General features: G+C 40.9%; 3 protein-coding genes across 5 annotated transcripts; 2 read left to right on the top strand and 1 right to left on the bottom strand.

Annotated features, from left to right (window-relative positions):
* Window positions 1-649: 649 nt before the first annotated feature.
* Window positions 650-2055, bottom strand: LOC1268770 (dnaJ-like protein 60). Its single transcript, XM_061657192.1, has 5 exons — window positions 1616-2055; window positions 1447-1540; window positions 1207-1367; window positions 986-1135; window positions 650-919 (listed from the first exon to the last, which is right to left on the bottom strand). The coding sequence occupies exons 1-5, from the start codon at window positions 1669-1671 to the stop codon at window positions 766-768; spliced, it is 615 nt and encodes a 204-aa protein (XP_061513176.1). The 5' UTR covers window positions 1672-2055; the 3' UTR covers window positions 650-765.
* Window positions 2056-7590: 5535 nt separating this feature from the next.
* On the top strand, window positions 7591-8818 carry LOC1268222 (5'-deoxynucleotidase HDDC2). Its single transcript, XM_306780.5, has 5 exons — window positions 7591-7728; window positions 7855-7974; window positions 8056-8194; window positions 8272-8426; window positions 8502-8818. Exons 2-5 carry the CDS (start codon window positions 7930-7932, stop codon window positions 8736-8738), a joined length of 576 nt encoding a protein of 191 aa, XP_306780.5. The 5' UTR covers window positions 7591-7728; window positions 7855-7929; the 3' UTR covers window positions 8739-8818.
* Window positions 8819-9537: 719 nt separating this feature from the next.
* Window positions 9538-14683, top strand: LOC1279559 (GMP synthase [glutamine-hydrolyzing]). 3 transcript variants are annotated; one of them, XM_061657188.1, is made up of 12 exons: window positions 9538-9668; window positions 11047-11160; window positions 11246-11432; window positions 11547-11664; window positions 11968-12124; window positions 12215-12358; window positions 12435-12531; window positions 12608-13167; window positions 13237-13408; window positions 13474-13703; window positions 13770-13961; window positions 14064-14683. In XM_061657188.1, exons 1-12 carry the CDS (start codon window positions 9585-9587, stop codon window positions 14163-14165), a joined length of 2157 nt encoding a protein of 718 aa, XP_061513172.1. In that variant the 5' UTR covers window positions 9538-9584; the 3' UTR covers window positions 14166-14683. The 3 variants fall into 3 exon arrangements, with proteins under 3 accessions (XP_061513172.1, XP_061513173.1, XP_061513174.1); XM_061657189.1 differs by having other exon boundaries at window positions 9603-10111; XM_061657190.1 differs by lacking the exon at window positions 9538-9668 and adding an exon at window positions 9868-10008.
* The last annotated feature ends 85 nt before the right edge of the window (window positions 14684-14768 follow it).

The following is a 14768-nucleotide window of genomic DNA, read 5'->3' as shown; positions in this document are numbered from 1 at the left end:
ACAGCGAACTCGATGGCTGGATCAGGTGAAGCGAGATCTGTCGGAGATCGGGTGTCTACATGGACGGGAGGCTGCTGCCAGGGACTGAGCATCCTGGAGAATGATTGTTGACCGGGCCATGTCACATCGACGTGCTCTATCGTGAGCAGGCCAACAAGAGAGAGAGAAAGTCATCGTGGGCCGCCTTTCCCACGTGGATATTCATGTCTGAAAGGGTCCATAAAATCACTAAAACCTTCAAAGAAATAATATTATTGGACAGTTATGAATTTAGCTAAGGATTTTTCTATTCCCGAGAGAAGTTAATAATTTAATAGATGCAAATGTAAGTCTAAATAATGTGTTACCTTACTCTAGACTGGGTTTTAACTGCTCTTTAAATTCAGCTATAAATGGTTATGACCTTATATGTTTATACTGAAGCTCTTCGTCGACCATTATTTTATTTAAATATTTTAATGTACTCTAATCGAGTCTAATATGCAAGAAAACGAACAATAATCTTTTCCACAAATCATTTTATAAGAAAAACCACTACTGGATAGCTTCATTTATCCACCAGCTCGATCATCTTATTGAAAATTGACTAAATGCTATTTTCTCAGCAAGTGTTTGAGTCAATATTTCTATACGATGAGAAAAAAGGATCTTTCGAATCAACGGCTATTTTCATAGCTATCTAACACACCACTGCTATATTTTATTATTTACAAATATATTTTTACATTTTGTAAATCATTGTAACAAAACTCTATTTACACATTTCTACCACATTCCTTCCTTGTTCAGCTTTGCTTTCATGCGCTCTATCTGTGCTTTGTTTCCATATTTTTCCGCCTCCTCGCGAACTTCAGCATGAGTGATCGCATTCTGTCTTGAGTATTCATCGAGCTGATCTCGTTGAAAAGTGAACGATTTGCTGTAGCAAAACAAAAAAACATATTACATTCCCATACTGCATCCAACATGAAATATAACGAATTACTTGATTGCAACAGCCTGCAGCACGATGCCGACCAGCATGAAAATTCCGCAGCATAACACAATCGTCCAATTGCTGACCTTTTTCACCCCCTTTATTCCGTAGTAGGGCTGTTCCTCATTGCTATAATGCATCGTATTCGCCGCCCATGGTCTATAAGTAGAATTTGTTAAGAGATTTACGTAGCTCGGGGTAGAGAACAATGACGACGCAAGTTTCAATACCTATGGAACACCTGATTGCCGGGATTCTTGCTAAGCGATAGTTCGTAATCATAAGCTGCTCTGCTTTCCGGTTTGCTGAGAACTTTGTACGCTTCCAGAAGCTCCACAAACGATTTTTTGTCATATTTTGCCTGGTTGCTTACATTCGCATCAGGATGTAGCTGTAATGCGAAAAGGAAAATTGAAACAGCAACGAGTGAATTTTCTCCAAATAAACAACACTTCCATTCGACTTCATACTTCTTTCGAAAGCTGAATGAAAGCTGTTCGAACGTCCCTCGCTGAGCAGTTCGGTTGTAGCTTTAACACATTGTAGTGCGTTCGATGTGTATACCTGCAATGGTAAATGTGGAGCATGTAAATTGGGCTACACGTTTTCTTTTTTTAAGCTACGCCAACGGTAATTTACCTCACTTGTGCCTGCAACACTTTGTAAACTGCATTGCTATGGGAAACTTTGAACATCGCTTTCCGCTGTTACGTCGAATTGTGCAAGATTCGGCTCAGAATCTGAGGTAGTTGTTTAGTTTCAAACCTTCGACAGCTCAAAGTCGGCGATAGAACATAGGGTGTAAGTACCAGATTCTACTCGCCAGGCGCCTCTATTTATCTAATATTCGTTCCGGTTGATTGCGTTGATTTTGGTTTGATTCGGTGCGGTATTTATTTTTATTTTACAGCTTTTGCTTTGTTGTTGTTACATCTGTCATTCTCACAACAGGTCCATCTCCTCAAAGGCCAGGGGTGAGCAATTTGGCAGCACATGGAATTAGGCCCGTGTCGTGGAATTGAATTTTATTTTTGCTTTTCTTACTTTTTTCATGCAAGTGTAAACCTTGCAGATGAGAAAATGTAAACCTTGAGCGTGATACGTGTAAATGCTACCTAACCACACCTCATGTCGCGTGTATATAGACCTGGTCGATGACAGCTGTCACCGGCGGACGAGACGAAATAAAGAAGAGCAACTCGAAGGAAGCAAAAAATCCAAGTGTGCTAAATTTATTGGATTTTATATCTCACCGTAGCAATAGACGATGCGCAATCTCAGATTGCGCATATATTCGTTTTATCAAAATATATGTCATTTCGCGTAGCCAACCCTGAGCTATAAACGTCATTTCCATACAATTTCAGATTGCGCCAAGATTGCGCATAAATTTTCAAGATTATATGTCCGAGATATATAAATATTTTTTGACAGATAAATATATCAAACCGACCCGTTTGACAGATAAATATATGCGCAATCTGAGATTGCGCATCGTCTATTGCTACGGTCAGAAGTGGGATAGTGACCCGAAAATGTCTAAAACCGATAAGAAAGTGACCAAGGACCAGATGTTGTGTGCCCTTGAATCGGCCGACATTACCGTTCCAAGCATGGCAACGATATCACAGATTCGTACAATGTACCAGCAAGCTTCCCCTGATTTTGAACAACATGGCGTCCTGCTGAGCGATTCCAGTCAGCCCGCATTAAGCGAAAGCACAACCGACACAAAAGAAAATGGCGGAAACCTTAACCACGTCATGGGTACAAATACGCTGAATACGAACGATGAAGCTGCAGCAGAAATCGCACTCCTAAAACAGCGATGCGAAATATTGGAGCTGCGGAATAAACTAGCCGCTCTTGAAGCACATACCAACGTAAACACCGCTCACTCGTCAAAACTATTGCACCCCGAAGAAGTGAAGCAAATCATTCCCCTGTTCGATGAGTGTACCAATTGTATTCAGTGGATAAAAACTATTAAACAAAGTGCTGAAATTTATGGCTGGGATGATAAAATAACGATGTTATATGCTAGCAGCCAGCTAACTGGTGCTGCCAAAGAATGGTACAATGGGTTTCGAAGTTGCATAACATCGTTCAAAGAATTTGCTGACGGAATGGAAAAAGCTTTCCCAAACAAACAAAATGAAGCTGCTATCCATAAGCAACTGTTGCAAGTAACAAAAAAGAAAGACGAGTCTTATACAGCTTACATTTTTCGCGTGAACGCCCTTGGTACTACAGGAAATGTGAGCAACGAGGCGATAACAACTTACGTCATCCGAGGATTATCGCGCGATCCTATGTACAACAATCTTGTGGCGAAAGAGTACAAAGACATTTACGATCTCATCGACCATGTGAAGCGGTGTGAGATGCATTACCAAATGCGTGAGCTTCCAGCTCCCATGCCTCGCATGCTACCAGCTAATCGCTTTACATCGACACCATCTGTGAATACAAAAACAGCCAACAAGCGTGAAGAAGTTCGTTGCTATAATTGTTCCAGTTTCGGCCATTATTCCAACCAATGCCGAAAACCTCGCCAGCCAGTCCAATCATGCTTCCTGTGTGGTGATCCTGACCATAAAAGACAGGAATGTCCGCGAGTAAGCCATCGAATGCCTGCTGCAGTATTTGCGCCGTGTGATCAAGAGATTTTTACAAACCAACAACCAAATGAAAGCAACACATTGAGAGGATATTCGCAACCACAATCACCGCTTTACTCGATTAATGATGGTTCGCGTCGTAATCAGTCGGTAGCTGTTGCAGTTGAGGACAACTATCGTGACGATAGTGGAATTCACCATGCTGAAGGAGGGGTTAGAATAGATCCAGTTCAGGAGGTAAGTGTCGCATTTGAGAATAACAATGAATTAGGCAAAGTGTATTTACGTGTGTGTTGTTTGTTTGATTCCGGCAGCCCTAAAAGTTTTATCAGCGAGCAGCTTGTGCCAAACCATAAATTTAATCCTCGGCTGTCCGGATTCCGTGGCCTAGGTAATCAGCAACTCACATCATTGGGCCATGTAGAAGGCACTATTGGTTTTCGGAATACAAACGTTACTCATTCTTTTATTATACTGCCCAAACATCAAACAGCTTGGCCAATGATTGTTGGAAGAGATTTATTGAAAAGAATGAATATTCATTTGAAATATATATATTATCGTTACTCGCGTGAAAATTTGATGAGCTTATTGAATACAAATAAATGCACTATAGAAACACACGTAAAAGCGCGTCTTAATTCGTTGGGTATTCTTAAAATAAAGTCAAGGGAAGAGGCAGACATTTTTTTGCAATCCATTTGTATACCAAAAGAAAATCTACCTGATAGTGAATTTGATAGTGTTATGAATAATCATAATTATTCCAAAAGCGAAACCATTTCTAAAACTTTTTCGGAGTTGTGTGCCATTGACCTTAGAACAGAATCAAATACATTGGATATAGGAAACAATTTAAGTGAAGATGATATATGTCTCATAAATTCATGCATACAGAAAAATTACCTTGAGGTGCTGAATGAGCCCGTTGAAAAATCGAAATATTCCATGAAAATTAGTGTCACAAACGAAACACCCATATTTTGTAAACCGAGGCGGTTGTCTTTTGCAGAACGCAATCAAGTTCGTGATGTAGTCAAAGATCTATTAGAAAAAGGGATTATTCGACCAAGCAATTCTCCATATGCATCTGCTATTGTGTTAGTGCGTAAAAAGAATGGTGAGGTGCGTATGTGCGTTGATTACCGTCCGTTAAATAAGATTACCATACGTGACAACTACCCCATACCCCTAATTGATACTTGTCTCGAGCATCTAAGTAGTAAACAGATTTTTACGCTTTTGGATCTGAAGAGCGGGTTTCATCAAATTAATATGCACGAAGAATCCATCAAATATACTGCATTCGTAACACCAGACGGGCATTACGAATACTTGAAAATGCCATTTGGCCTTAAAAACGCTCCTTCAAGCTTCCAGAGGTTTATTAATAACATTTTACGTGAATTTATTGAAGAGGAAAAGCTAGTTGTCTATCTCGATGACATCATTATAGCGTCAAAGAATTTCCAAGATCATTTGAAAATACTAGCTGCGGTTTTGACAACGCTTAGAAAAAACGGAATAGAGTTGAGACTAGATAAATGTAAATTTGCATGCAGCAGTTTGGACTACCTTGGCTATTTTGTAACTTCTAAAGGAATTCAACTAAGTGACCACCACCTTAAAGCTATACAAAATTATCCCGTTCCCAAAACCCCTAAAGAGGTTCAACGTTGTTTGGGTCTCTTCTCCTATTTCAGGCGATTTGTTCCGTCATTTTCGAGTGTTGCCAAACCTCTCAGCAATTTGCTTAAAGAAAACGTATCTTTTAAGTTTGATGACAATTGCTTGAAAGCGTTTAATGATTTAAAAACAAGATTAATGAATGCTCCTGTATTAGCTATTTATGACCCCCATCGGGAAACTGAATTGCACTGCGATGCCAGTACCGTTGGGTTTGGTTCGGTGCTACTTCAAAAGCAGAATGATGGCAAATTTCATCCAGTGGCATATTTTTCAAAAACTGCTTCTCCTAGTGAATCGAACCTCCACAGCTACGAGTTGGAAACTTTGTCAGTGATTTACGCTCTCAAACGTTTTCATTCGTACGTACATGGTATACCTCTGAAGATAGTGACCGATTGCAATTCGCTTGTAGAAACTTTAAAAAATCGAAATTGTTCCGCCAAAATTGCAAGGTGGTCTTTGTTCTTGGAGAACTACCAATATACCATGCAATATCGACCTGGAACGACTATGGGTCATGCCGATGCACTTAGTCGTATCCAAACAGTGGGAGTTGTTGATGATTTGGACATTGATACGCAGTTGCAAATTGCTCAGTGCCGTGATCCTGACATCTCTAAACTTAAATCTGATCTGGAAAATAAGCCAACCGTAGGATACCTTTTAAAAGATGGTGTTGTCTATCGTGAATCTCCTCAGAAGAAATTGCAAATGATGGTTCCAAAAGAATTAATTAAAAGCATTATTCGTAATGTTCACGAAAACATTGGCCATTTAGGAGTAGATAAATGCTGTTCTCAAATTACCAAACATTATTGGTTCCCTGGAATGAAAAATCATGTACAAAATTTTATTCAAAATTGTCTTAAATGCATTCTCTTCTCTGCCCCCTCCAGAAAAAATAAACGCAACTTGCACACTATACCAAAAAGTCCGGTACCTTTCGATACTCTTCACATCGACCATTTTGGTCCGTTACCATCTATAAGATCGAAAAAAAAGTATATTTTGGTGGTAATTGATTCTTTTACAAAGTTCACAAAATTGTACCCCACTAATTCAACCAATACTCGAGAAGTGTGTTTAGTTCTAAAGCAATACTTCAATTATTATAGTCGTCCCCGACGGATAGTGAGTGATCGTGCTACTTGTTTTTCTTCTCATGAGTTTAAAACGTTTCTAGAGGATAATAATATAATTCATATTCAAAACGCAGTTTGTTCTCCTCAAGCCAATGGCCAGGTTGAGAGGGTTAACAGGGTAATCAAACCTATGCTTAGTAAAATAACAGATCCCTTAGATCATGCAGATTGGTGTTCTAGATTGCCGGATGTCGAATATGCACTCAATAACACAGTACACTCATCAACAAACTACACACCTTCCATTTTACTATTCGGTGTTGAACAACGCGGAACCATAATTGATGAATTTACCGAATACTTAGATGACAAAAACGTACATGCTAGAGATCTTGAATCTTTTCGCGTCGAAGCTTCTGAGAACATAACGAGGTCTCAAGAAACAAACATGGTTCAGTTCAGCAAAAGACACAAACCTGCGGTAGAATTTTCAGAAGGAGATCTTGTTGTTATTCGAAACGTGGATAACACACCAAATGCTAACAAAAAATTTATTCCCAAGTTTAAAGGCCCTTATATAATTGACAAACGACTTCCAAATGACCGTTACGTGATAAAAGATATCGATGGTTTCCAACACACACAAATTCCTTATGATGGTATTTTAGAGTCTGATAAACTTAGGCATTGGATTGCGGCAGATGCTGACCTTTTTCCCGAATCGTATGATGCGACACAAATTGATTTAAATGTAATGTAAATTGAGGGCAATTTTAGATGTCAGAATAGGCCGAGTTGTAAACCTTGCAGATGAGAAAATGTAAACCTTGAGCGTGATACGTGTAAATGCTACCTAACCACACCTCATGTCGCGTGTATATAGACCTGGTCGATGACAGCTGTCACCGGCGGACGAGACGAAATAAAGAAGAGCAACTCGAAGGAAGCAAAAAATCCAAGTGTGCTAAATTTATTGGATTTTATACAAGTAATTTTTTTTACATGGATTTATGCATTGTCCAAGCTGATATCATATTTAATAATTCTATTTATCCTGTTTGCTCTCCCAGAAATAAATTTGAAACGAAAATTAACGTGTTTTAAAACTGTTATACACTATTTTCCCCCAACCATGCAGACTGTTCGAAACAATTCTATGAAATGAACGAAAACCCCTGCATTATCGATTTTTTTTGTTGAACTGTCGTCACCCTTCGGCATTCGGCGAGCGCTGTCAAAATTTTCACGATGAAAACAAATAGGGAGCATTTCGGTTTTACTCAGCAAAAATAATATTTTATCTGCCTGTGATCCATTTTTAGGAAATAAAACCAAATTTCTTGGCACACTTCGCAACCCGGTAAAAAGAAATCATGCGTTCGTCGAATAAGCATTCTTTAGTTTAACTCTACAAGCGTGGAGTGGAAGTTTGCGGGCTTAGTTTTGTTTAACCCAGTGTTGGTGTTCTATTTATTATTTTTACCAGCGCACCAGAATTGCGAAATTATAGACGTAGTGTATTAAATCTTACCGGTCTGTTATCCGCATAGAAAAGCTAGATATGAATAATTATATCAAATTCTTGGAGGTCCTAGGGAATGTTAAGGTAACCCTTCATCATCATGTATTGCGAATGTATCACGATGATTAACGATTGAGATTAACAAACTTTTTTTAAATTTTGCAGCATTTAAAACGGACCGGATGGGTCTTGAGAAAGGTTAAAGACTGCGAAACCGTATCGGGTCACATGTACCGAATGGCGATGATGTCATTTTTTCTAGAAGATAGTCACGGTTTGGACAGGATCCGTGTAATGGAAATGTGTAAGCAAACGTTATGCTTGCAATTAAACATTCCGATCGTGTCATTGTAATTTACTTTTCTTTCTCTGTTCGTTAAGCCCTCGTGCACGATCTGGCGGAAGGAATCGTGGGCGATATAACACCGTACTGCGGTGTTTCGCGCGAGGAAAAATTGCTCAAAGAATTTTCCGCCATGACAGAGATAGCCAGTTTACTTGGCCCTAACAAGGATAAGATGTTGGCGCTGTTCAACGTGAGTAATGCCGAATATGTACATTGAGAACTTGTTCCAACTACTCGCATAACGATAACTATTGACTATTGACAGGAATATGAGGAAGGCAAGACACCAGAGGCAAAGTTCGTGAAAGATCTCGACCGGCTCGACATGGTGATGCAGGCATACGAATACGAGAAACGGGACAGTTTTCCACAAAAACTGCAGGAGTTTTTTGATTCGACGGAAAATAAATTTTCCCATCCCTTGGTTGTTGACATCGTGAATGCGATTAAGGAACAGCGCGCCAAAGCTGCTTCAACGGTTGTAGACAATCCAAATCGTTAAGTGAAGGAGCCGAAGATAGTAGTCATGAAATAAATGAAAGTGACTGAAGAAACGTGTAATGTCGAACGTTCACCTGGAAATATCGCTTTTGTGTGTAAAAATTTTAAAAAATAATGGAGAAAACAATATCACTCCAAATTTAAGTTCATTTTCATAAAAATCATACATATTTTGCGAATTTCAGTGGTAAAAAGCACTACAAATTAATTTGTTTTAAAATGTAACTTCCAAATTAAAGCATTTCTATTTTGAAGCAAATTTCTTCCACGAAATGTCAAATTCCTTGACCACTAGTCTATTAATGTGCACACAGTTCGCAAGTAGGAGAAACGTTCAGCGGCGAAGCGTCGGGCTTTTGATTGCTGATTTACATTCCGAAACAAATAGATAACTGCAACCTGTGAAAAAGATTGAAAACTGCAGTGAAAGAGCAAGGGCATCGTTTCGATCTCTATCGTGTTGTCGTGTTTAGTGTGTTTCGGCAGAAAGGTACGTTAACAGCTAGTAAAACGCACTAAATTCCAGCCGATCGGTTCGACTGAGAATGTACTGCGCCCCGTACCGTTCCGCATGGGAGCTTTGTGTGAGATAAGATGTGTCGCCAGCCAAAAATAATGCATGAAACCATTAGTGTGAAAGGATGAAATGGAAAAAGTGTTCGTTTGCTGATTAGATTATGCCCGATAAGCAGACCTTTGCATACATTCTCGTGGTTGCAGCTTCGTCGAACGCACATGCTTACGGGGGGGGTGAAAGCGGGTGTCGCGAAGGGGAAGCCGGTGTGGATTTTTTTTTGTTCGTGGTGTGCAGCGTCTGTCACGTTTTCCGACAAATGTCAGTTGTCGGATGGCAAATGACAGTGCGGAAGCGCCCATGACAGCTTGGTGTTGGTGTTGGAAATCATCGTCCGTGCAAAGTGAAAAAGAAAAGGTTTTTGGTTTTGTTCTTTCTCAGCTGAACGGCTGAAAGTGTGAAAATCGTGCAAATCGTTTTGCTAGCCTGACGCATAGCTGCAGCGTAAAGTATTTGATCGTAGGTGTTTTTACGCCGGAGCAACGCTTCACCGACCCGTCCGTCGCGGCCTAATTAGCGACCGAATCATCCATCGGTTCGCGATACGATCGTATTTATTTTTTGCCTCTTCCTGCACCCGTAACCTATCTTGTGCGTTGCTCTTCGGGCTCAGTTTGTCGTGGTCCATAGCCTTTTTCGGTGTAGTGTGAAGCTCCATCCATCGATAGATAAGAGGAGTGTGGTGATTCGGTTTGAGGTAGTGTCGCGGTACAGGCGACTACGAAGAGGATAAGAAAACGGAGCACTCCGGATCCGGCCGTCGGAAGTTGTCGTGGATGTTCTTGCGTATCCTTTTTCGTGTAAATACTGCACTCCAGTGTGCGTCGCCTGCCAGATGTACTGCTGCTGGGATAAAAAGCTTTTCTCGCAGAATGCACCTCCCTATCATCGTTTCGAAAGACGGCAACACAACAGATTCTAGTCTAGTGTCCGCTACTGATTGTTTCTGTTGTGTCCGTTCATGTCCATTATGCGCGTGTTGTCGTATTCGCCTTTCGTGCACTTTCCATACCATTGCCCTGTATTGTTGCCGCTCACCTTCACTGCATGCGCATTGCACTGCAACTCTTCGGCATACTAGATGGTCACGGTGACCTTAAAGAACGGTATAGGGCTGCTGAAAAAATCATACTTTTAGTGTTTTCGGCTATTGCTCGTGGGACGCTTTGCTTAATTGGCTGGTGTGTCATCTGACGTTGTGTGTAAAAAGCGAGTATTTTTGCACGGTGCAAAAATACTGTCGTCATCGGGAAAAGTGCCGAGAAAAGCTGCTCCCCATAACCTAGAAAGTGTAGCATTGTTAAGCTGTTGTTTTGGAACGGCGGCCCGAATGGGTCAAAAGTCGTATGACTATAATATTCCGATCGTTCCGACTGTTGCTTGCTCTTTGTATTCGTGTTTAGCTTGTTTGTTTGTTGCTAGTTCATTCTCAAACGACTTACTAATCTTATCAAACACAAACACAATCCAGCCATTTCATCGGAACTCTTGCTGCAATGTTTTACACATGTTTGTGCTAGCGAGATCACTACCTCAGCTTTGATTTACCATAGCAACAAAACAGTAGAACACCGGCAATAATAACCTATGATCATAATTCTCCTACTTCGTACATTATCAATCAATTATGTAAATGTAACAACGCTCTAGTAAAGTGCGGCATTGGCGGATGTGCTGATATTCGTTAGACTTTTTCAGCTTTTAACTGTAAGTAATGTTTAATTAATTCTTCTAGTGCTGTAACGATAAAGACATGAGTGCATTGAACAAATCCACTGGCCTAACGGAGAATGGAGGGTTACATAATGACCGCGTGGCAATACTGGACGCCGGATCACAGTACGGGAAGGTTCGTTACAGCTCATTAGAAACCACAAATCTTCGATCCTATCTTCTAAAACTAAATTACCGTATTTCCCTTTTGTATTACACAGGTAATCGACCGTAAGGTGCGCGAACTCAATGTAAAATCAGATATTTTACCTCTGGAAACATCTGCCTTAAAACTCAAAGAACTCGGCTACCGAGCAGTTGTTATATCCGGTGGACCCAACTCTGTCTACGCCGAGGATGCGCCAAAGTATGATCCCGATATTTTTAAGTTAGGCTTACCGATACTAGGTAAGTAAGCATTTAGACATCTATTAAGCAAATACTACCTGTTTTCCAGTGTGATATGGTAGTAAAGCAACGTAATTCAATGCATCTGTTTACTCTCTTTTTTTCCACCCACAGGTATTTGCTATGGAATGCAAATTATCAACAAAGAGTTTGATGGAACCGTACAGAAAAAGGACATCCGCGAAGACGGCGAACATGCGATAGAAGTTGAAGAAAGCTGTCCATTGTTCAAGTGAGTGGTACTATTTGTTGCGATCTCAAACTGAGTACAGTACAGGAGGAATAAGAAAAGGATCATCTCCTCAGTGTACGATGATCGTTGATACAATTCTCCCAGAGCATAATGTAAACCAGGAACAACTTTCCGGCTTGTAAGATTATTGCAGAAAGCTACACCTGGTTGAACATTTTATCTATGAAGCCAAGGGATGTTCTGTATCTCGTGGCCAGCATTGGGAGAAAGTAGTTTAGTTTATAAAATTATCTAAAATATTGATGATAAACTTTGCGTCAATTTTTTTTTTTACGTTTCCAGACGCATGCAGCGTTCACAGAAGGTTTTGCTCACTCACGGCGATAGTATCGATCGAGTAGGAAGCAAGCTGAAGGTGGGAGCTTATTCCTCAAACCGCATCGTTGCCGCGGTTTACAACGAACAACTGCGTATTTACGGTGTGCAGTTTCATCCGGAGGTAGCTATCTTCGTCTGCGTAAAACGAATAATGGAAACACGTTCCACTCGTTCGTCATGTATATTAAACGCAACGCTTCTTTTCACACAGGTTGACCTAACCGTGAACGGCAAACAGATGCTCTCTAATTTCCTGATGGACATTGCGGGTATGCAGCCGAACTTTACGATGCGTAATCGCGAAGAAGAATGCATTGCGTACATTAGGGAGCATGTGGGTAACAGTAAGGTGTTGGTAAGTATTGCTCGTGTGTCTTGGAAACACCTTTCAATCACATTCCATTGATATGACGGTTCTCTCGCCTCTTCAGCTGCTGGTAAGTGGTGGTGTGGATTCTACTGTTTGTGCAGCATTGCTAAGACATGCCTTAAAACCGGATCAAGTCATTGCCGTTCACATCGATAATGGTAATTGATTTAAATGAACTCGCGCTGACATCCTCAAATTCTAACGGCATTGTTTTTGTTTGTTTGCTTTTTCAAGGTTTTATGCGCCTGAATGAGAGTGCGAATGTGGAAAAATCGTTGCGTGAGCTGGGGGTCGATTTGTTCGTAAAGAATGCGATCTACAAGTTCATGAAGGGTACGACCACAATCAAACTTCCCGGTTCCTTATATAATCAGGACACACAGATGCTGTGCCAGACGATCAGTCCGGAGGACAAGCGCAAGATTATTGGCGATGTTTTCGTGAAGGTGTCCAACGACGTGCTGCGCGAGATGAATCTGAACGCGGACGAAGTGTACTTGGCCCAGGGTACCCTTCGGCCCGACCTTATCGAATCCGCCTCTACGTTGGTTAGCGCGAAAGCCGACACGATCAAGACGCATCACAATGATACAGAACTGATACGGAAGCTGCGGGAGGCAGGGCGTGTGATTGAGCCGTTACGAGACTTTCACAAGGATGAAGTGCGACAATTAGGCTACTCGCTGGGACTGCCGGCTCATTTGGTCGAGCGGCATCCCTTCCCCGGTCCCGGGCTAGCCATCCGAGTGCTCTGCGCTGAGGAAGCATTCATGAAAGACTATTCAGAGACGCAAGTAAGTAATTGCTAGCAAATGCGAAATGTCTGAGCAATGAAGTTAATAAGAACTGTTTGTTTGATGTAGGTCATTGTTAAAGTGATAGTGGACTATAAAAATAAGCTTGAGAAAAATCACGCCCTGTTGAACCGTGTTTCCGGAACAACCACCAAGGAAGATCAACAGCAGCTTTGTCGTATATCTAGTAACATCAAATTGAATGCTACTCTACTGCCAATAAGAAGCGTAGGGGTTCAAGGTATATTGGGATAGAATGGACCGTTGAAAATCAGACAAATGATTTGATCTTCATCATCATTTCAGGCGATAAACGCTCTTACAGCTACGCGGTGGGTCTCTCGAGCAAAGATGTTCCAAATTGGCAAGACATGCTCTTCCTAGCCAAGCTAATACCGCGTATTCTGCACAATGTGAATAGAGTATGCTATATCTTTGGGGATGTGGTCCAGTATCCGGTGCAGGACATAACCCACACACTCCTTACAGAAAGCGTCGTTTGTCAGCTACGTCAAGCCGATAGCATCGTTAATAAGGTAGTTGAAGATATACGTTTTAATCGAGCATAAATCTAAAAATGATCTTTGATATGATATTTTCAGATTTTGATGGAACACGAATGTATGCGTAAAATTTCTCAAATGCCTGTCATCCTGATACCAATCCACTTTGATCGAGATCCGGCGCAAAAAACCCCATCCTGCATGCGATCGGTAGTGTTGCGACCTTTCGTTACAAACGATTTCATGACCGGTGTGCCAGCGATTCCCGGAACCGATAGGTTACCGACAAATGTGAGTATAACTCGTTCAGTTTGATGTAACGAGATAGTTCGAAAGGTAATCTTAAGCGAAAATGTATTTATTGATTACTGCGTTTTCGAACTGTTGCTACAGGTACTACAAAAAATGGTAGATGAATTGTCCAACATGCCGGGAATCTCTCGAGTACTGCTAGACCTGACGTCGAAACCACCAGGGACAACCGAGTGGGAATGATTCCCCTTATATCAGACATCCTTTCCCCTGTACGTGCACCAACTTCGCCACCAATCTGATAACGAACGATTAACAGATTAAACGAAGAAATATCACCAGCATCATTGTAGACAGCGCCGTCTGCGCTGTCGTTTGCATTATTTGCCGCTGTTATTGTTGCTATTCCCGCACGCGCTAAGCGCATTCCTTTGGATTATTTAGGCAAACATCAAGACAACTACCACTCACACACACACACATACACATACACACACACACACACACACACACACACACACACACACACACACACACCACAAAATGGTCTTGAAAACGTTTCCCGAACTTAAGTTTTTCGTATTTTTCATTACCGACCACTGTTATGCCTCTTATATCTGTTAATCTAATAATTTCAAGGCGTAATCTTTTGCCATACAACATAACTCACCATGATGTTTTGCAAACCAATAATAAAACACAATAACGTCCGGTACGAAATTTGAATAAACGTCAGTGCATCCACTCAAGAACTGATAAAACATTAGCAATTTAATTTGCTAAGCGTAATGAATGACAATTGCTTCATCACTATCTGAGTTTTTGTTAAAACCTCTGTCGTGCTAC

Source organism: Anopheles gambiae, chromosome 3, assembly GCF_943734735.2.
Source record: "Anopheles gambiae chromosome 3, idAnoGambNW_F1_1, whole genome shotgun sequence".
Taxonomy (NCBI): Eukaryota; Metazoa; Arthropoda; class Insecta; order Diptera; family Culicidae; genus Anopheles; species Anopheles gambiae.
The sequence above is the reverse complement of the archived record's forward strand: the minus strand, read 5'-3'. Positions and strand labels throughout refer to the sequence as shown.